The sequence below is a fragment of the Syngnathoides biaculeatus genome, chromosome 4 (assembly GCF_019802595.1).
Source record: "Syngnathoides biaculeatus isolate LvHL_M chromosome 4, ASM1980259v1, whole genome shotgun sequence".
NCBI lineage: Eukaryota > Metazoa > Chordata > Actinopteri > Syngnathiformes > Syngnathidae > Syngnathoides > Syngnathoides biaculeatus.
The window spans coordinates 739,649-762,566 of NC_084643.1; the positions used below are offsets into that span (position 1 = coordinate 739,649).

The 22,918-nt window shown below is 43.0% G+C and overlaps 1 protein-coding gene across 4 annotated transcripts in view; it reads right to left on the reverse strand.

Annotated features, from left to right (window-relative positions):
• smtnb (smoothelin b) overlaps positions 1-22,918 on the reverse strand; it is a 60,129-nt gene that overhangs the window by 14,821 nt on the left and 22,390 nt on the right. For all 4 annotated transcript variants that reach the window (XM_061817225.1, XM_061817227.1, XM_061817226.1 and 1 more), the window contains exons 4-10: positions 21,696-21,774; positions 20,035-20,108; positions 13,224-13,317; positions 8,623-9,296; positions 7,277-7,319; positions 4,501-5,079; positions 2,783-2,859 (exon numbers count right to left, since the gene is read on the reverse strand). In XM_061817225.1, the coding sequence (XP_061673209.1) occupies positions 2,783-2,859; positions 4,501-5,079; positions 7,277-7,319; positions 8,623-9,296; positions 13,224-13,317; positions 20,035-20,108; positions 21,696-21,774 (1,620 nt within the window). The remainder of the gene's footprint in view (positions 1-2,782; positions 2,860-4,500; positions 5,080-7,276; positions 7,320-8,622; positions 9,297-13,223; positions 13,318-20,034; positions 20,109-21,695; positions 21,775-22,918) is intronic.

A 22,918-nucleotide genomic window follows, 5' to 3' on the forward strand; every position in this document is an offset into this window, starting at 1 on the left:
AGCTAGGCAGCATGTGTCATGGCTCAGCGGTATTTTAACAAAGGGTTCATCATCCCGCTGTGTAAATCTAAGAAAAGCCATCATTGATTGGGGGCCACAGGGGTCAAAAGTAAACGCAAAGAGCAAGTATGAGATGGGGCTAAACGGTTTCCCGTGACTACGAGAAAGAATGACTGGGCTGTCATCACTCTACTTACATCATGTTGGGGTTCAAGGACGAGTGTGGTAAGAAGAGGGGGAACAGCTGTGATCACGCATTAATATTCGCCGTTGGTCGCACCTGTCTAAACGGTCCTGGGGCGGGTCGGACCTCCCCATTGATCTAATCTTATTTGTGATGTTATAAATAATGAAGGGCAAATGCAAAGCGACTTTGACGCTTTCTGAAATTTTGGGATCTGGCTATGAGAGTGTTTTTCTTACACTCTCAGGCTGCAATGTAATTGTCATGGACATACAACATTGAATTTAGTAATAACATATGTGGCTAAATATCGGACAATGATGACCTGAAACTTTAAGGGTCAAATTTAAACCCTATCCCCCTAAATTATTAATATTTTTTATTTCAATTGATCTTTTTGTATTTATCCAATCAATTAAAATTTTAAAAAATTTCTATTTTTTTCACAAAAATTTTCATCCATGTATGATGATGTTGAATAATAAATATTTTGCCTTACTCAAGAATTCAAGATCATCTTGAATTGGAGGATTCTAAATATTGTGATAATTGTCTAGATCTGGGGCGTCAAACTCGATTTTCTCCCGGGCCACATTGTTCTTCCGGTTTCCCTTAGAGCGCCTTTATGACTGTAGAACAAAATATTTAATGTTTAAATCATTTAAATCATCAATTTATGAACTAGTTTTAGAACCAGAAATCAAGGGGAATGTGTTTTTCAACTACTCATTGTTTGGTAACACAAAAATGCTTGTAATATCTCAACTTTATCACTGATAATATGTGACAATTTAAAATTTTGGTACAGATTTTTACAAGAATCATGGAACTTGACCCTCTAGATTTGGCTTTGCGGGCCACGTAAAATCATGTGGCGGGCCAAATCTGGCCCCCGGGCCTCGAGTTTGACACCCTATGGTCTAGATGCTCCTGAAACGGGCAGATGGGCGTCTGTCAGACAAAACAAAAAGGCAACGCTGCCTATGCTCACAGCTGTTGCACGTATATGACCAATAAAAATACAACAAAGGAAATATTTGATCTTTGGACTGCGGACCACTAAGTAGAAGCCAAGACCAGACTAACTGTGGGAATGAGCCCTATGGTGTGACCAACAATAAAAAAAGAAAAAATGTAAATTCTTAGTAAGACAGTGTTAAGATGAAATAACATTTTAAAAAATTAAGAAGTTTTTTTTTCCCTATTTGATGAAGCACAAGCGATTTTGTATTCACACCGAGTAAGTCATTTCGGTACAGATGAAGAAGCCAAAGACAATTAACACAAGAGCTGTATAAAAATACCAAACATAATGGTAAATCATTACTTCTGTGGCGGAGTCAACCAAAATTGTGTAAAAGTAAAAGCTGTCATAGAGCTCGGTATTAGATGTGTTTTGAAAATGAAAATAAAATAATGAAAGTACGCAAACAAATGCAAATGTTTAAAAAAAATAAAAAATAATAAAAAAAAAAAATCATACTACAAAGCCTTAAAGTCATAGCACTAAAGGCAACGATTTACCAGCTACAGTATTGCTCGAGTAATACAATGATGATGTGATTGTTGACAACAAATATGTAACAAATACTGATACTGGTGGGCGACTGTCATCCACACGTGGACTTCGGAAAACAGCGATGTCCTGGCTAGCTAAAAGACGGGATAAGACTTACCAACATTACAGGTGTCCTTTTAAAAACTTTAGCGGTTACCTGCATGTTAGGTTGTCGTGCTCAGGGACGTCAGTCTCATCTCCTAGAAAATGCTACCTTCTCCCGGTGAGACACTGAGGAAGTGTCTTAGTTTCGTACCTTAGTCTCAGTGAGGCTCTAAGTGATGAATCCGCGCTCATTCCAACGCGTTATATCAAGCCAGCAGCCTCCCGAACGCGCCCCCTGGCGCCAATTGACCAACTCCCCGATCCCAAAACCAGATTATTTTTGCTCTCACCAGTGGCATTAAAGTGTAGGGCGAGACCCCACCTCTCCTCACCTTCCCACCTTCCTCCCCCCCCGTGCTCAGTTCATTCGAACGCTTCCTTTCATGGTGGGTCAGCGGAGGTTACGAGAGGCGGCCATTCGGATTTAACTCCTCACTGAGCAGAGAGGACCGTCGAACAGAAGTCACTCTCCTCCATCAGCGCTCATCTTTGAAAGCTTTCCAAACGAGATGAGTCTTAAGCGCGGCCAAATAAAGACAAGATGGAACAACTTGTCTTTCGGTGGGATGGATGATAGACAGATGTGATTTTTCAAGCAACACTTCTCGGGTAGATCTCGGCGGGCATTTGCCTGCTGAGAGAAAAAGACGCCTGCCCCCGAGCGCCTCCTCCTCCTTTGCTCTCCTTCATATACCCTAGAAGGAAAGATGTGACTGGCTACTCTCCGTATTTGATAAACACTGCTCGTCCCGCCGCTTCTCTTACTCTGTCCGGCTCTCGGTGAACAGACGTGGTCGCTTCCTTTATAGGGGAATTTTCTCGCAGAGAAAGCGCAGATTCGTTTTGAACACGTTTTAGAGAAAAAAAACGCTTTTACGCATTTTGATCGACTCTGGAGAGCCTCAGTGGTGATTTCGAGTTGACAGAGCCAGTACCTTGATGGAGGATCCAGAGGGGATGGAGGAGGAAGATGAGATCTTGAACGGTGTAGCTCTGAGGCCGAAGGTCAGCTCTGAAGGAGACACAGATGCGCATTTATAGATTAGTCATCTGCACATGATGCCACTTTTAACACAACTCCGTGAGTGTGCAAACCACTCCTGATACATCAGATCATCATGTACCCAAGACTTGATAAGTGCATGCGTGGGAAAACTTCAGACATAAATCAGGGTAAATATGCAAAATTTACTGGACACTCTTAAATTGTGAGTGGCTGTTTGTCTCTACGTGCCCTGCCATTGGCTGGCAACCAGTTCAGGGTGTAAGCCGCATCCTGCCTGTTGACAGCACTCCCCGCGACCCTTGTGAGGATAAGCGGCAAGAGAAAATGGATGGATGGATGGATAGGAGTGTGTGTGCGCAATATGAAAGAATCATGAAGCAGCATAGCAGGAGCGTCGGAGTGTGTCCTACAGGAGGTCACGCGGCATAAAAAACAAGTCCTGCCTGATTTAAATGACACATTTGAGTCGGTTGTCACGGTTGACGGGGCGAGTAAAACTTTCAATGCCATGTTAATAATGTTATGTGAATAAATCCTTTGTCAATTTTGACTAATTCTGCATAGCTGGTAATGGCAGCATACAGCTTACCAATTAAGCTCTACAAACAGATTGATCACATTGCTATTACTCTATTTGTAATTTCTAATTGCTCGAGGACGACATACGACAGCGACTTCAACGACTGACGATAAATTCCTTGCGTTTTGACAAATAAAGATGGTTCTTATTCTGCTATTATATCCTTAATGACAAAGTCGAATAATCAAGGTACAAATACAAAAATAGGATTTAAAAAAAAAAAAAAAAAAAAAAAAAAAAAGCCTTTAAACTTGTACAGCACTAGTGTTAAACTCAAGGCCCGGGGGCCCAGCTCTGGCCCGCAGAAGCAAATCACGATTCCAATGATTTTTGTTCAAATCTGTACCAAAATTTCAAACTGTCACATCATAAATGATAACGATACCCTTGGCTTCTGATTCCAAAACTAGTTCATAAATTGTGTTTAAATATGATGATTATGGTTTCACAGTCATAACGCCCCTCTGAGAGAAACCACAAGCACAATGCGGCCTGCGATAAAAATTTGTTTGACACCCCCGCTGTACAGTATACCAACTACAACATATGTGACAAAATGTAGTCGCTGCAAATTGACAACATTTTCCTCAAACTGCATTGTAGCGCACAGAAGTGTGTGAAAGCCCACCAGAGTGCACCATGAAATGCGTTTTCAAAATAAATCACTGAAGTTATAAATGAATTTAATTCTACAAGGTGCAACAGATTCTAAGTGGCTTAAATGAGACACCAGTAAGCCTCCAATTGACCTCTCGGAAAACAAACCACACAGCAGACAAACGTGTTCACTGTGTTGGTTTACAAGGACTGTTCAGTCTGGTTTGAGAGGGACACTTATTGTGTCCTCATGTACTTTCTGAGGCGACCTTCTGACCTCTCCCACTCAACAAGGCCTCTCTATAACAAGCGTGCTTTTTCATATTGGGCGGTCTGAAGACGAGCTTTGTCACCGACCGACTTTTGACCTTTCTCCTCCTACAGCGTCAACGGCTGTCAAATAACAGTGCCTTATTCATCAAAAGTAAAACCTGAATGTGAAGTGGTTTATTTTCGCGGACATGCCTTACCTGTTCTCTGCCCCAGAGCGTTAGTCGTGACACGTGGGGTCATGTTGCTGACGGCGACGACGTTGCCCCTCTGGGAGGATGCGGCGCGACCGTCCTTGATCTCAATGGTGAGAAAGGTCTTCATGTCTGGGTCTACCTCTTCTTGGGTGTGCCACTGTCCACCAGCTTCTTCCCCGAGGGTCTGGTCTTCCTTCGAATCCCTCGGGACGGGTCCGCTCTTTTCAGCCGGGTGACTCGTTCCGCCCACGGGTTGCTGGGATTGGCCGGTCGAAGACAGAGGTTTGTTCGCCCCGCCTCTGAGATGAGGTGTGGCCTGACCCTTGGATGCGGCGGAGGTGCGCGCTGCGGAGTCGACGTGCGCCCAAGCCGGCCTGTTGCCAGAGGAGATGAGGGATGTCGCGGGGGGAGTAAACAGCTCCGCGGATCTGGAGACGTTTGTCTGGCCGCTGCTGCTCAGAGGAGTCTTCCTCAAGGCGGGGAACGCCGCGGGCTGACTGGCCTCGTTGAACTTGCGCATCCGATCGCGCACAGAGTTGCTGCGCTTGGACTGTTCCGGCGGAACGTCTCGCTTTTCAGGTGCTGTGAAGATAGAGCGGATAGAAGTTGAGCTTTCTTTATCTGAATTTAGTATATTTTCCATCTTTGATCCTCCCTGCTTCCACCCACAACCCAAAGGTGGGGCTCCATAGAACCTCTTCCGCACCCAGCTTTATTTTGCGTCACATAAATTTACAGTATCTACATTTCAATCTCCCATCCATTTGATACATTTTTATTTACGTTAAGACTTTGGGTTACACTAAGTCAGACACAGTATGATGGGAACAAAGTCGAGAACTAACAAACATGAATATAATGTGGCCGTTGGTTGGTTTGTTATATGCTCAAGCCGCAGTGACATTGAAAAGTATTACAGGGACTGGCAGCACGTATATGATTATGTCATCTTTAACCAAATATAACAAAATTGGATACATTTTTGTCTGGGATTAGACAAAAAAATAAAATCCTCCCTGCTATTAGACTATGACATAACGTTGAGTTGTGCCTTGAGAGACAAGTTTCATTTGTTCAGAGACCACTCTTGTAACTCAAATCCTCTTTCTCCTTTAGAATGAATGGAACAAAAGTCAATCCATTCCAGTTTCTCAACATTTCTGTAATGTTTGTTAAAACGCGTCCTATGATAAAATACTTTATAAAATCATATACGTAGTACAAACAATTACCATATTTTCCGCACTATAAGGCGCACCTAACAGCCTTTAATTTTCTCAAAAACAGATATATAATAATATATATTATAATCCAAGAGCGCCTTATATATGGATCAATATTGAGCCTTTAGTGCAGCTCCAACTAATGGATGCATAATATAACCCCAGCCTCTACTGTTGCGTCTTTTCTATGCGCTTTCTAAAGCGGTGTGCCTTATACAGTATATGGGAAAAGTTTTAAAAAGCCCATTCAACGGTGGTGCGCCTTATAATGGGGTGCGTCTTGTAGTGCGGAAAAAGCGGTAAAAGGAATCTGAAAAATTCAACAGTTTGTGCATCATAAGTATTTGCTATTTCTAGTGTACATGACAGCCACAGAGCAGCCGTATCATGCAGTCACACAGGTAGACAAAAAGAAGAGTTTCACTCGACTACCGTAAGCGACTCAGTAATATTACAGGGAGTCCTACACAGATCCGACAGATCCGTTCCTACAGTAGCAACTTATCTCGAATTCCGACTTAAGTCGGATTCCGCTATTAAAGTCAGAATTTACATCAAAATACTTTGTATAAAAAACAAATACATTGAAATAAACAAGATGGCGTACTTAGCATGACTGCTGAGAGGTGGATGGAGAAGAAGAAGAAGGGGAGGCTGTGCTTAGCTACTGCGACGGAACCTGGTCTTCAATCCTCTCCGTCTCGACAAGTATCGAACCTCGTTTTGTGATCATTGCATCAGACATCGTAACGGAACCCTTCACATGCGCTAAAATACGGTCTGTCTTTAATACCACGGTCGACCGACTGAAGCCTTGGTGGTGTCTCTCCTTTCTCCAATCTTTTTATGATCTTGAACTTCGTTTCCATGGTAATTGATTTTCTTTTGGCTGCAGAAGCATTGCTAAAAGGCACAGCTTTCTTCTTTGGGGCCATAACGTCTAAAAAGGAGGGCGAAAAATGCGAAGATACTCCAGGCGAACAAACACAGACAAGCATTTGCCAGACAAAATGGCGCACGGGGGACGGCCGTTGTAAAGTCAAAACGTCTTAGGTCGAGACAGTCTTAACCAGAGGACTCCCTGTAGTTGTTTTTCCAAAAAGGATGAATATATTCTTGAGGATTAGAATATTTGTCTCCATGTATTGCTGCACTGTTTGTGTTTAAATCTCCACATGCGGCATGCGTTGGATGCCATTTCTTAGCTCTTCTCCACTTTTTACCCCGACTGTGTTAGCATTAAGCTAGCAGACTAAACCAAAGTTAGCTGTTTAAATATGCAACATGTAAATTCTCTTTATTTTATGTTTCATTTGACAAACTTTAACCTGGAGTGGCATGAAGCAGCTTGAAGTCTTTTTATAAGGAATTTTTGGTAACTGCCAAACAGCTTGTTGTCAACTTCCTGCCACCATCAGTGCTCCTATCAGAAATTTTTGCTTTCAAGACAAAGCAAAAAAAATCCCATTCTTGTAACTCAAAATACTTTAAAATTGGGGTGCTTGTATGTGAAGGCGTCACGGTACACCGACCAATCAGTGCATAACTTTTCTTACCGGCATCTTTGCCTCGAGTGACTGTTCCATCACATGGTGCGGTCTGTATGAGGGGAAAGCAAAAAAGAGAACATAGGGATCAGTGGAGAGCGGCACAGAGATTTGGAGGTCAATTGCCCTGGATTATGAAACACTGGCTTTAAAATTGGCATGGATAGGCGGTGGAACAGCGATCCATAATTAACAGTACAACACAACTGCTTTTATTATGCAACATTTGCGTTTCAGCGAAGCAGCAGGGCCTCTGTTCTTTTTCTGGCCGCAGGGCCCCAGGTTGTTTACATGACATTCAGGCGACTGAGCATCGGCCAATATCAAAATGGACGGTAAATGAAGTCGACACTGGCTTCTTAAACCCATTTAAAGAAAACCCAAGTCGAGAACGAACAGTGAACACAGACGATCCTGCAACATTGAATTTGCGTGCTTTTGGGTGAAGAAAGACAGAACACCGCTTCGCTTTCTCCTCTCTGACAACAGGTGAGGGCCCCCACAGTGCTGACAGGAAGCAGAGATGCTTATGCGCACACGTATTTGTTTGTGTAGCTGAGCAACAAAAGATAAACGGCACGGAATTGGATGTCAGTTCAGCGGGTTTATGGATGCCAATGTAAACTGGGTGTCATGGGAAGAAACGAGATCTCAAAGGTTCATGCCTTCTGACTAAATAGCCCCCTCTAGCGGTATGGATTTGAAAAAGCTTTTTTTTTAAACTATATTTAGCCTGGGAAATTCAAAGGAATCTGTACTTGGATTTAAAAAAAAAAAAAAAAAAAAAACCTTCAAGATTACCTCTTGTTTTCCCCAGATGTAAGAATATTTCTTTCGGATAGGTTGAAGAATTAGATTTTAATCTCAATAAAATCCATTTATTTTTCTCTCCTTATAACCCATTTTGACATTTAGTGTTATCTGTAGAAGGATGTTAAAATAAGGACTTAAATGTTAAATTTCAGTTCATCTGTAGTCTTTTTAAGAGAATGATTTATGATTTGCCTTAATATGCATTTGCGAGGCGGCACGGTGGGTCAGCTGGTAAAGCGTTGGCCTCACAGTTCTGAGGAACCGGGTTCAATCCCGGCCCCACCTGTGTGGAGTTTGCATGTTCTCCCCGTGCCTGTGTGGATTTCCTCCGGGCACTCCGGTTTCCTCCCACATTCCAAAATCACCCAACATTAATTGGGCACTCTAAATCGCCTCCTGCCCGTTGACAGCTGGGATGGGCTCCAGCACTCCCCGCGCCCCTCATGAGGATAAGCGGCAAAGAAAATGGAAGGATGGATTTATTTGATGCTGTTATTTGTCCCCATTGAAACTACCTACCAATTGACTACCATCTTGTTTACCTCGAGTTTTTCTTCAGCAATACCATTGACTGGGCCAGTTTCAAGGGTTCTGCGAGACAGGACGGAGCCGTCTGGAAGATCCTGGTTGATAAGGCCGCTCTGGAGGCTGTCTGGACCTCGGCTTCTGGTCTCAGTTTCTGAGTCGGTACTGTGAGCCGAGACGCTGGTATCCACCTCCTCTTCCTCTGCTGTACACCTCTCTTCAGAGGACATACTCACGCTGCGATCTGATGTGACAGAGTCATTGCGGTTTCTCGATGAACCAATGCTGCGAAAATCTCCAGAACCTAAAAGGTTCCTGACACAAGAATCGGAGCAATCTGATCCCGGTGTTTGATTGACGCAAGATTGGGAGTCGATAGCGTGCTCTGAGGCGCCAGAGTCCCGTCTGCTGCGCTGAGAGGAGCCCTGGCTTCTGTCTGAGGCCCCAGAGTCCGAACGGGCTCTGTAGGTCGAGCTCAGGCTCTTTTCTGTAGTCACAGAATCCATATTGGATCTGGAAAGTAAAGAGTCCACGCTGCAGTCTGAAACTGTAGAATCGGACCTCTGACGGTTGGACAGGACCAGGTCTGGCTCAGCGGCCACCGCTTCTCTCTGCGGCTGGATCAACAGAGGTCCAGAGCCGTCCTCTTTCGCCAGGTTGTCAAGAACCAGCACCATGCCGGAGCTGGAGCCTGCAACACACAAGATAAACAACACTGAGCTGGTTTGAAGTAGGGATGCTAATGCTGTACTCCGCATGTACTGGAATGAAAATGCTGTGATATTCCAAGACTGATACAATTTCACCAAGTAGAAATTGCTTCCACATCAGTCGTGTGTAGCTACTTTCACCTAAACAAGGAAGATAACATATAATGGCTGCAAACGCCACTTAGGCAGTGACACCCGAGTTGAGGCAGGTGGCCGTCCAGCAAGCGGCAAGTCTCTCAAGCCTCGTTGCCTGCCCACGAGAAGCGGTTTTTGTTACAAGATATATTTAGGTCAAATGTGTGGCAAGACATGCAGTCAGATGTTAAAAAAAAGTTACTACTAAAAAAACTGGCGAAACTTGTGCCATATTCAAGGTTTATTTTGTTTTTGAACAATATTTGGTTGAAATAAAATACATTTTCATTCCAATTGCAGGATACTTACCGTAATTTACGGCCTACAAGCCACGACTTTTTTCCCCACACACTTTCAACTCTGCGGTTTACGCGGTGATGCGGCTAATTTGTGCAATTTTTCTAATGGCCACAAGGGAGGACTTGAGTGGAAAAGGTCAGAATGAGACCGGTGGAATATATGTGCCGAGGAAGTGACTTTTCCTGGCCTTGTTAGTGCTGCGCTAGTGTTAGCGCTGCGCTAGTGTGTTGCTGCTGTGTTACTGGAGTGTCTTAGTGATATTTACCGGTAAGTTTTATTTTAACTGGGCCTGTTAGGGTTAGCGCAGTGCTAGCATTAGTGTGGCGCTAGCGTTAGCACGGCACTAGCATCTTGATGCTGTGTTAACTGGCGTGCCTTAGTGATATTTACTGGTAAGTTTTATCTTAACTGGCACTGTTAGCGTTAGCGCAGCGCTAGTGTTAGCTCTAGCATTAGCACAGCGCTAGGGTTAGTATCTGTGTACCGTTTTTCTTTGTAAATATTTCGTATTTCAATGTGGGCACTTGCGGCTTTTACACAGCTGCGGCGTATGTATGTATCAAACGGTATTTCCTTTACAAATGTACTCAGTGAGGCTTGTAACCAGGTGCGTTTTGTCGGCCTGGAATCAGGGTTTACTTATCGGTGAGTACACAAGTACTCAGCTTGAAAAATTGGTATCAGTATATCCCGAGTTTTACAGTAAGTATTCAGTGCTTCCTTTTTGTTTCATTGGGATGAAGAGAAACAGGTAGCGCTTACCTGAGTGGGAATGAAATACTTCCACAAACATGGAGCTCAAAAGAGAGACCTGGACGTAAAATATCACAAGATCAGAGAAGGAGACATGACGGGATGTCCGCATTTCCTGCAGACTGGCCTCAGTTCCTGAGTTAGATTTGTCAGATTGTGTTGCGCATAAAAGCGGAGGAAGCGGAGAGACGGCGCACGCGGCGCAGCTGAAGGTGGCGAGACGTCAAGGAGGAAGCGGGACTGAAATGGAGACAAGCGCTTTCAATCCTCTCCGTCTGAGCGCCTTCCCTGCTCCCTCTCTCTCCAGGAAACCACGGACCAAACAACGCAGCGGCGCCCACATCCTCTCTACCTCCAAACACACAACAGTGCGTTTTATGGGCGAAAATCAGCGGCTGCGCACATTCCAGAGATGAAGAAACCGGATCACAGACTCAATAACTTGAATCCGTCTAATCGAGCAGCTGACTTGACTTCCACAGTGGAGATAATGTTTCCGCTGGCATTGGATTGCTTTTGTTTGGTTGTCAAGCGAGTAAAGGTGAAGCTCCACTATCTCCCGCCCCATTCCATTAATCTTGTAATACGAAGAATCTTTTATTTATTATAATTTTTTACATTAACTAAATGTAACTCAGGAGGTTATGATCAATAACCATATAACTTTTTTTTTTTTTTTTAGGTGTTAATGTGGGTGACTACCAAAAGAATACAGTGACTGTAATAAGGGACGTTATATTAAAGAAAATAAAGCAGAAGAAATTAATTGATCCGCTGCTGAATTTGTACATTGATTTTTTTTAACAGTCTCCTGGTTTTACGGTTGTTCAATATTCAAAGGTAATAGAATACAGGCCAAAAGTGCAAAGAAATAAGAGAAATAACGGCGAGTGTGCGTGTGGACATTCAAAGGGTTTTCGATGTTTTCAGTTATTTTTGCAGCGCTATACGTAGTTAAAATCGTATTCAGGCATCCATTGTGGGCAGAACATCAAGTGGTCATGTCAAACAAGGATATAATGCATCCCACGGAGTCCGTACAAACATTTCATTTTCTAAATCACAGCCCTGGGAGTAACATTTGCTGCACAGCGCAGTATGGGAGAACACATGCTCATAGAGTTAAAGCTTGTAAATTCTATAGAGGCTTATTTTTGTCTGAGGCGCATGGGAATGTTTTTTATATTATATATACACACACACACACACACACACACACACACACACACACGTTGACAATCTCAAAGAATGTACTTTTTAGAGGCTCATCTCTCATTTTCACATACTTTTACGCTAAAAAAAGGACAACGAGGCGCTTGAAAAAACCACCGGCGCAGACTGCCTACTCGCTCCCGTACCAACCGCACAATGTTCTCTGCCTTTGTTGACAAGTCCTTTACACCGGCGGTCTTTATTTTTTGACAGAAGCTTGACCCAGTCTTAAATTATATAGCAGGAATAAAATTAGGAACATTAGGAGGTTTGGTGTGGCACATCAAGAAAACATTGGCTCTGTTCTCGTATCAACTTAATTTAGCTGAGGTGTGGCTGACGGTTTCTCTCTGTTGGTTCTCAAAACCCAAATCGCCGGAGTCCAGATCCGTGAGACTGACTCGTGGACGAAGACAAACAGAACTATATTACGGCTGTAGAGTGGGCTTTAATTGTGCAAGAATAGCACTTGTGTCATCATTCAAGAATGATTTAAAACAATGTTTATTCGGGGATTTTAGAAGATAAGCTATAGATGTGGGTAACAAATAAGCTTTCAATCATCAGGCATTATATTTAAAAAAAAAAAAAAAAAGACTAATTTCCAGCCTATAAGCCGCGACTTTTTTTTTTCCACCCGCTTTCAACCCTGCGGTTTATGCGGTGACGGGGCTAATTTGTGCATTTTTTCCCCCACTAACGGCCGCATTCTCATGGAAAAGGTAAGAGTGAGACCGGTGGAATATACGTGCCGAGGAAGTGACTTTTACCGGTCCGGCCCTGTTAGCGCTGCGCTAAGGTGTTACTGCCATGTGTCAGTGATTTTTACCAGTATGTTTTTTTTTGTTTGTTTTTTTTAATTGGCCCTGTTAGCGTGGCGCTAGCGTAAGCGTGCTGATAGCGTTAGCACAGCGGCGCTCACGTTAAACTGTGTACCGTTTTTCTTTGTAAATATTTCGTGATTCATTGTGGGCAATTGTGGCTTTTACATAGCTGTGGAATATGCATGTACCAAATGGTATTTCCTTTACAAATGTACTGGGTGAGACTTACAACCTGCTGCGCTGTAGGCCGGGAATTACGGTATTCTTTCTGCCCCGAAGGCTTGCATTCACAACATTTTATTAATTAACTTTAATGGCGCATGAAACTTCTTCACACTTAAAAGGAAAAATTTTAATCTGTGACTCGAGCTCCTCTCCACAGTTGAAGCTACATGAAAGGTCTTCAATAACTTTTTGACTGCCACCTCAGAAGAAAAGCTCCTTTAGCCGGCTGTTTTAACAAGCATTTGACAGGAAATTGTGTTGAGGACTTCATGCAGCCACAGGTATATTGCACAGACACAGTCAGTGTTTTCCTGGTAGCTATCGAAATTTGACCTTCACTTGAATGTTTACAGCCTATACACGCTTTTGTATGGCAACAATATCCTACTGTCTGTGTGGGATGTGGAAAATACATCAGAGTGTGAGGGTGCGCCCTACTTATAGGGACGCGGTTCTTACCTAGTCTCTGTAACTCTCGGCTTTGGTTCGTCTGCTGGCCACGCAACTCGCGGATCTGAGATTTGAGGTGGTCTTGTTCACAGTCCTCTCTCCGCTGGAAAAAAAAAACAAACAAAAAAACCCAACACTTATTAGGTAAAACCTTTACGTGAATGCCTAAAGTCAGCTGAGGAATGCTGTTAGAGGTCAAGTGCTGCTAGGAGACGCAGCCATGCTGTGCAACACACTTTGCTAGCTGGAAAAGTGCACACGAGTTTTATTTCCCTGGTACGAGTCGGGAATCAGGAAAGACCCGCCCATATGGATTCAGTGATGACACAAAGCTGTACTAGCAGTTGCCTGACTTAGGTTGCTATATTAGCTCCATGAATACTTGTCTGGAAAAAAAAAAAAAAACATGCTACATGGTGATATTCAATGCAAAGCTAGGTCGCAACAAAGGGCGATCGCCAAGGAGCTTTTTCGTATTTTAGAATACGGAGGGGATGACAGAGGGAGCGGAAGCAAACACCAAGGTGAGACCTCTTATGCTAGACCGTGAAACACACCACTGGAGCATCGGCTGCATCAATTATACTCCTCCCACTACAGTTATGTTCAAAATAATTAGCAGTACAACATGACTAACCAGATAAAGCACTGTTTTCAGTAATTAAAAAAAAATATTGGTCACTCAAGATTCTGAAACCTTGCTGGATGAAACGACTTTAGTCGAGATTTACAACCTACCTTAACTTCAAAAAGCCTCTGAAAGCAAAATCTCAGGCACGGCATGAAAGCTCACACAACCAGCGTGTGAACAGCCAAGACAAACGACTCTAATGTGCGTTTCAAAGAGCTTTTACATTTATAGCTGTGTGATCAGACACAAAAGGATAGATGGATTGTCCAGACGCGCAGACAAAAGCACCCCCCCCTCCCTGACCCCAAACACAAGTGAGATGCACTCTTGCGTTGACTGTCCCCGACTTGAGTAGGTTTTAGAAATGCACGAAATAGTTCCCATCAGAAAAAATGCCAGAGAACAGGAAAGCTGTTTCTCTGTTAGGGTAATTAACAAATCATAGCACAGCATTAACAGTGTGAAAAGCCACAAAGTGCTCATTAGCTCAGCCTCGCTCCGTCGAGCCGACATCAATTTGCGTGCTAGACTTCTGACGGAGGCGAACTGGAATACTGCCGCCAAGTAAATGGGGAAAAAAGATGCTCCCTCATTTCATTTTTTTTTTCCATTTCATATCCTGCACTTGTGGAACAAAAATAATCTCAAGTGACCAAGTGCATCGCCTCACTAAAAATCTCCTCAACTTTCAAGATGACAGCCAGTGCTCGCGGATCAAGATAAGTAGACGCCGTCAAACGGCTTAAATTCTGCGGAATTCTCCCTTAATGAGTTAATGCAGTGCTTAATGAGCTTTTTTGCCTTATTTAACATTGAAAGACATCAGAGAGCCATTATGGTTAAGTTGCATACAAAGGACACCGTCTGGGTAAGTGGACCTAAACGGGGAGCCGCAGGGCCAAATAATGGTGTTTGCGCTACAAACACAATTAGAGAGAAAAAGAGCCTTCCCGTGCCTGCTCGTTGCTTCCAGAAGTGGTGACGTCTGTCACTTCACAGCTCCCAACTTAACCGCTGGGAACATGTTCCTCATAAATGGGGGGGGGGGGTTTAGGATGGTGATGCAAACCTGCCGCTTGTCGTTGTGCTGTCATTTGCTGAGACCCAAAAGAACCAACAGTGACACCGTCCTCATGCCCTGCTTCTCTGAAAGACTCACCCCGACCTAGCCACAGGCGCATGTTTGTGTTCAGACTGTAATTACAAAAGCTCATAACCTCGACCACAAATATGGGGACCGTCCACTCGTGCGGCCACAGCAAAGCGTGTGCCATCCGCCCTCTTCTGAACCTCCAAAAGACAAAAAAAAAAAACTAACCAAAAACAGCGCAGCCCGGGCCCTGCTAAAACTGAGGCTAGCACATTCCGCACAATGTGCTTCAGAAACGTGGATTAATAAACTGAGGTTCAGACATGGAATTTGCATCAGTGTTCCATGCCATCATGTGGAAGGGAGACGAAAATCAGGCGGCTTTTCCATTACTGCCTACACACACACACACACACACACACACACACACACACACACACACACACACACACACACCACACACACACACACACACACACGGCTCATCTCCAAAATCAAAGCTACAGTAGCAATCATGTCTGCATCGCAGCCTGGGATGACCGAACCCACAAAAGAAAATTAATTGCCGTTACTTTCTGCTTGTCATCGCATAAATGTTCATTTCTAGAACCTCACAAGGAATCATTTTTGCAGTGCTGGGTGTTTTTTTTTTTTTTTTTTTTTTTTTTTTGGGTCAAGTTTATTTTCCAAACATCTAAAAGGAGGAAAAAAAAATAAAAAAAAAAAAAAAAAAAAAAAAGAGTACATACACAGATACGCTCACAACTTGAATGCTGTATACTATACCGGTGCGTTGCCTGAGGTTGGAATTTAATTCAAACCCTTGGACAAATTTGAGCTGAAGTGAATTTGCATGTTAGAATTGACAAACCGTAACAAGATATAAGGTATGTTAAAAATATTCAATGCAATCTATTTGATCTTGGTCATGTCTGACAATCGGTAAGAATACACAAGAGCAATAAATTCCGCAATAAATTTACATTGTTTGACATGCCTGTATTGAGAAAAAGCATGAAAATGACATGGAAATTTGTCAAAATTAAATCAAACAAACTTTTCTCCCCTTTCATCTTTGGAATCCTGGCTAGGAACATCTGCGCTCTTCTGGCATGTAAACCCACAGAAGGTGGCTGCGGTCACAAAATCATCATCAAGACCATTTAACCACACCCACAGCAAAAAAACTTCTTGCGTGGTAAAGCTGCTGTTTAAATTAGATTTAAAAAATTCTTTACAAACCTGAAATGTAACGAGAGGGGCGGAATTGTTCCATTCTTCAGTCAGATAATAAAAAATAAATAAACGAGAATGAGTAAAGCTGTCTGCTTGGCTTATTTTGTGCCACAGACAAGCAGGGAGGAAAAATAAAGTCACTGGCCCACTTGCTGTGTGAAAGGAAAAGAAGACTGACGTTTACCTCTTCACAGAGCGACCACCCCTTCTCTCTCTCTCTCTCTCTCTCTCTCTCTCTCTCTCATCAGGACGTCAAGGTAGTCAATCCACACATAGACGCCACCATGTGCACAAACATGTACACAACACACACATGACAAAGGACAAACAAGCCACGGCCTCAGTTTCTTCTACATCCTCTTTGGTCTCCAAAGGGATCTGGAACACCCCCCCCCCCCACCCCCCAACACACACACACACACACACACACACACAACACACACACACACCACACACACACACAATTCCACACCCACAGACAAGTTAATGGGTTGCCTGGTTGACACATTAACGTCTGACACTCTGCCTTTGTTTTGATCTTGGTTTTCCCCAAAAGTGCCACATTTACACAAAAACCTGAAAGCTTTACCGCCAAAGTGACAAGGTCATACAGAGTGCGCAAAACAAAAGTCAATCACAATTAATATCCTCCTAACCAATTAAAAACAAAATCCTGAAATTCCTTGACATTTTAAAACGGAAATTCCTATTCTTCCAGTCCATTCCAAACAAAAAATCAATTTAAATGGCTTTTAACAAGTCGATACCACAATGTATGACTCCAAAACAATGTAATAAAACAAAAGTCATTCTATGGGTCATTGACTGTGTAGTGGTACACACGCCTGACTTTGGTGCGGGCACCGTGGGATCGATTCCCGCTCAGCGATTGTGTCGATACGTGCCCTCCGACTGGCTGGCGACAAGTTTAGGGTGTAGTACGCCTTTCGCCCTAAGTTAGCTGGGATAGGCTACGGCAGTCCTGCGACCCTTGTGAGGATAAGTGGCTTGGAAAATGGATGGAAGTCATTTTTAAACAGTACCCTTCAAAATGGAACCATTTTACAGATTGATATTGAATGCAACCAAAGTGCACATTGACTGTAAATGCTGCAAAAACAAATTACTGTACTAGTTACCTATTTAGACTGAGCTTTATGGGGATTTTGTGGCATATTTTCAGAAAAAGCAAAAAAAAAAAAAAATGCAAAGTTTTTTAGTAAAATTTTTGCACGAGATATCCTGTGTACAACATCTGGTCGAGGGACACCTCTGAATCAGAAAAACAGTATAACTTGATTATTTCTCAACATATGTTCTCGACCCTTTCATTTGGTCGGGCCACAACTTCTCCAACAGTCTGCCAAGTCCTAGTTAAAATTAACAACCAGCTTGTGAGGGCTCAAATGGCTTTGGGCTCTCAAAGTCGACTTGTCAAAATTGCTGTAACACAGGGGTTCTCAACGGTCGAGGCAGTCTTGGTCGATTGCGGGACGGCGTGCCAAAAACAAAAAAGACGTCAGCCAACGTTGGCTCTAAACTGCGTGCTTGCGCAGTTGTGCACCACTGATGCAGTCTCTTTGCAGATATTCTGTGTTGCAGGCAAAAAAAAAAAAAAAAAAAAAAGTATAACATACAGCTATACAACTATTCAGTTTGTGGCATTTTGCTATGTGATTCAACGAGTGAGGGATGACTGGTTGTTCCATACGTATCGTAAAAAATGAAAAGAAGAATCCTCTGGTTTCTTTTAAGCAGCACACGGAACGTTCTCTAACAACGACCGCTGCTCCGCCACACTCTTTTTCCTAGTTTACCTTACCCCCCACTCTTAAAGACATGCACTCATAATTACAAATGTTACAGTACTTACGCAGCCCATCAATGTGTTTTATAAAGACAGCGTCCACCACCGCTGCTTTAGTTAGCAACACAGTCCAGGCAACTTAGAGCAAAAACAAGCTAGACATGCTGCTTATGTTTACTTTTGATATTAACGGAGAAAGTTAAAAAAAGAAATGCTGTTGTTTTAAGATGTAATGATTGTCGGAGTATGTGAATAATCGAAGAAAAAGTGGTTAAACTGGACGAGATTTTCTCTTTTCAGAGTGGGAAAGGTCAGGTCTGAAGCCAAAGTAGAAAGTGCAGGATGAGATAGTGTGTCATTTAAAAATTCCACCTTGGTACAGCCTGATCCAGGATGAAAGCACATACACTCCAGTACACACAAAGCTAATTCTGTGTTTTAAATATAGGAGGCAACATAACATTAACCTGAAAACGGTTTGGGAGCATCATCAGCTTTACCCCCCCCCCCCCAGTGTTGTCGGGAGCTCACGAGAGGCTGGCTGATCTTGGGGTAAAAAAGGTCTGGGCACCCCTGCTGTAACATTTCAAACTATCAAGCAGACTACCTTAAATAACACACGTGGAAAATTAGTCATGAGAAGAGCTGTGTGGGTGGTAGAATCGCTCATGTATTTTAATAATCAATAGCATTTATGTGAATTTGTTATCTATGGATTTAAGAGGTGCTTCAAGTGGTCACTCCATGTGCAGTATTTTTCTTTTTTAATTCCACAAAGATGGCAGCCACTTGTCACATTCCTATACGATAACCATTTATGAAGTTTTAATAGCCTAACACCAAGTGGATTCTCCAGGAGCAAAAGGAATCTTTTACTGTACTTCAGTTGTGCCATTCAAAACAGTCATTTATATCTTTGGCTACGCTACGGCATTAATACGCTAACCGAGACTGCATATTTTCCATCTGAAGTTTCACGAGTCGGTGTTCGTTTGAAGTTTTGAGGCGTCCATTTTGGATGGTTTGTGTGCGAGCGTGTTTGCATGAGCGGGTGTGTGAAGGGCCTATCTGAGGCGTTCATCTGCCGCGGTACAATTGCATGCGACTCAAAGAGATCCGCTGCTGTGATGTGGCTGGAAGGAGCCCCCATTGCTGCTAACTTGTGTTGCTTTTGGACACGTACGCGTTTCTGGGCCGACCTCAGGCCAGCGGAGCTCAGCTGGTGGGCTGCCTGTCGGTCCGCCTTCAGCCGTCTCACCTCGCTCATGACGCGCCCGAGCGCCTGTGACTCATGACATCCCCACTGTGTACCACTCAGCTGTCTTTCAGGAAGTGAGAAGGAGTGGGCTGGGGGGGGGACCCTGATTGCTCCGGCATCCTGTGACGCCAGCCTGCTGTCATGGCTTCCTAATCTAAGTGGACCACACCAGCGGCCACATACAGTAAGAGTTACCGTGACTTGCGGCGGAAACTGAGCAAAACTGTTGATCAAACGCAGCAGATAAGATCTGGCCCCGGGGAGGCTGTCACATTATCCTCGTCGAAACAATCATATCACGTCATCTTTTGTTTTACTATAATGTGAACACACCTACTGTTGTCCACTAGAGGGCTTGGGCAGCTGAAAGAATGAGCGACTTCAAACAACAACGACCAAAAAAAAAAAATGGATTTCACAGGAAGGAAGGAGCCATATGAAGAATGTGTCTACGGATGTGCGTAATAAGACTCAGTGATAAAATTGAAAAAAAAAGTACAACTTCAAGTTCCTGTCTCCTCACAGTGTGAAAAATGTGAGGGTTGTATTTAGCGTTGCTTATGACATAGTCCTACGCTCCTTGTTGTGTACCACATCATTGACTGTGGCAGCAGAGAAAACTGAATTGTCGCCACAACCATGCAAACAAACTGCACCCACAAATAAGACAATGCTCAGTACAGATTTGCAAACACAGCCTGCAGACACTTCAGTTCGATTATATCGGTACACGACTAGAACATTTAAATGCTCTCTGCATTCCTGCTAAAAGCAGATTTTCCTTTGAACTGTACTCACCGCAGTCCCCTTGATGCTGTGGGTCTCCAGACTCTCTGTCTCCAGGCCGCGACCGGGGTCTTTAACCCTTTCCACTGTCCCCAAAAAGAAACAAGTTAGCACAGTGGGACAAGGCCTTGGCAACTTACACATCATCTTGTTGACGTGAGAAAGGACGCAGACAAGAGAGATTTGCACTAAGATTACCGAATTGTTTACTGTGTCCTCACAGGCCTCATAGAAAAACAGAGACGGGGTGGAATGAGGACAGATTGTGCGTGTGTTTACAACGCAGAGTACAATTACCACAAAGATATAAAACGGCACAAGGATTGCGCACAGTTGACGGGATGACAAAAAAATGGCAGGAATCCACTATCCGACTGGGCATCACACATATACTCCATCGCCAGAGTTAGTCTAGGAGATTTAAGGACCTCCAACATCAAGACAATCAACGATACATTATGAGTATCTGTAAAAGTTGTAAAAACGAAAAGCTTGCTATTATATTATTATGGTATAAGCCATGTTATACTGTGACCCAATGGACCTTTCCAACCTGTCAATCACTTGTACAATAATAGCCAATCAGATGACACGCCCCTCTCGCCATATTGTCCCACAACCAATGCTGTTTGCCAGTAGCGTGTGCTTGGAAAAGTTAATGTCACAAAGAAAATGGTCCTCAGATGCGCTTGGGGAAGGTGCAATTCTGATGAAAGATATCCTGCTAGATTGATTCATTTTCCAAAACCTAAAACACAGTTGAAAAAGTGTCTACGATGGATTAAGGCTCGTGGAAGAGCGCACGTACAACTAAATGTGGACAATATCAACAAACGCAAGGCTGTATGTTCGAAGGTAAGTGACGGAAAAGTATCTTTTGAGTATCTTCTGATTTGATTGAATTTTTTTCAGTGCTTTATACATTGCAGGAGAACAACTTTCACTTTGTTAGTGTATCACTGACCTGCTGAATGAAGTGTGTCATGTTTTATACCAAAGAGTCGGGTTAGTGATACGTAAATATGCCATGTCATGCAAGAGAAATGCCTAATTTGCTCATTTGTATCACATCGGACTTTTAAGACAGAACATTGGGTTCATTACGAGCAAAGTCAAACTTTATCATCCGGTGACTACGGTACTGACTGAGTTAATCACCAGTTTAAATGCACTTGTAGAAAACCGAACCTAACTCACTACTAATGACTACGATGGTACTACCCGTGATCTTTCCAAGCAAAAAGTACTCACCCTGCTTTGCATGCACAGTACGATTCCACTATTTTATCCTGTTTGATTTCAATATGAAGTTTGTGAGGCGTCAAACTCCCCCCCATCGATCGCCAATATTTCGCTGTCACTCTGACATTGCGTCCTGCTCCGTCCAAAATCTTAATTCCGTGTACATATCCCTGCGTGAAATAGTTGAGACCTTGCTGTAGAACTCCCTTGGAGAAGTTTGACACTTTTGGCAAAAGACATGCCGCAATATTATCTGGCATACGCGATAGAGAACAGACTTCAAACATGTTCTGTTCAGTAATCATTTTGGAAGCTTGTAGGACAGAGCAACTGTAGCAAGGGGCGGAGCTTAAGATCGTCAGTCGGAAAGGTCCATAGTGTGTTGAGTGTGTCATCTACTATCAGGAAAATTGTGACATCATCAAAATCACCTTGGAGCTGCTCGTCTCGGATTTGGCGAATGGCTGCTCTGATCAACTTCCTCTCCTCGTATTCGCTGGCAGCACGTAGCTACAATTAATACAAGCACACAGCACAAGAATTTGGCTGGTGTTGAAATCACTCTTTCACTCTGCCCAACTATTACACCTTATTTTACAGGACTGTACTTGACAAGTTCACTCAGTCGAATGAAAAATTGTTTTACTCAGGTGCGGTATTAATCACATTATTACTGACACATAATTAAAACAACTCTGATTCACGACAGCTGGTCAAACTTGTGAAATAATATTTTTAAAAAAAAATCGTTTTAACTTTGGCTGGGTGTATTTTACAAAATCAAAAGCATTTTATGTCAATTTGCGTGTTAAATGGATGCTTTGCTTATAATATTAAAGGCTTTCATGCCACAACTCAATTTGTGTCGTGCTGAAAATCACAACACCCTGGAAACAAAAAATGAAACATTTTTCACTGTATAAGTGCAATGCATCATGGAATAGATCACTGATAACCTGTAATCATTGAGCAATCAAACTGGACTACAAAATGTTCATCAAGTTAAAGGGCACTAAATAGATTCTGAACACAGCCTTTAAAAAAAAGTGTTTTTTTTCCCCCCCGCAAATTCCCAGGAGAGATTACATATTTAAAGGGAATGGAAGGACTGCAATGCTCATTTTTGCGAATATTATCCAGTTTTTTATGCTGAATAAGAATCTTAAATCTTTTATGAAAAAGATTATTTTTCAATTATTTGCAACAAATGATCACACATTGCTGGATTCGCCGGAAAAAGACAGAAATGAAGCGGAAACAGCCGCTCAGGGGCGTGACGTAGGACGTTGTGACAACAACATGGATCCCGTAGGAATACATATACACATAATTCGAGCGATGAACATTATTCTGAAGGGTCCCACACAGACGGTGAAGAATACGAGCTATATGAAGGCGTTAAAGGTTATCAATTTGAGCCAGTTAGGCAGCACACACGTTCGAATTCAGACGAAGTAACTGGCGATGAAGAACCGACACGTTTGTGAAGTTCTTGTTTGGTTTAGTCAGTCATAAACTGTAAATGGTAAAGGCTTCGATGTTCTGAAAGTATATACAAAGTTTCTGGTCTTATTTTGCAATTATGCAAACTGTGTGTATTTAGTGATTTGGTACACGACTACCGCAGCAAATACTTTGCGTGTAAAATGTTTAT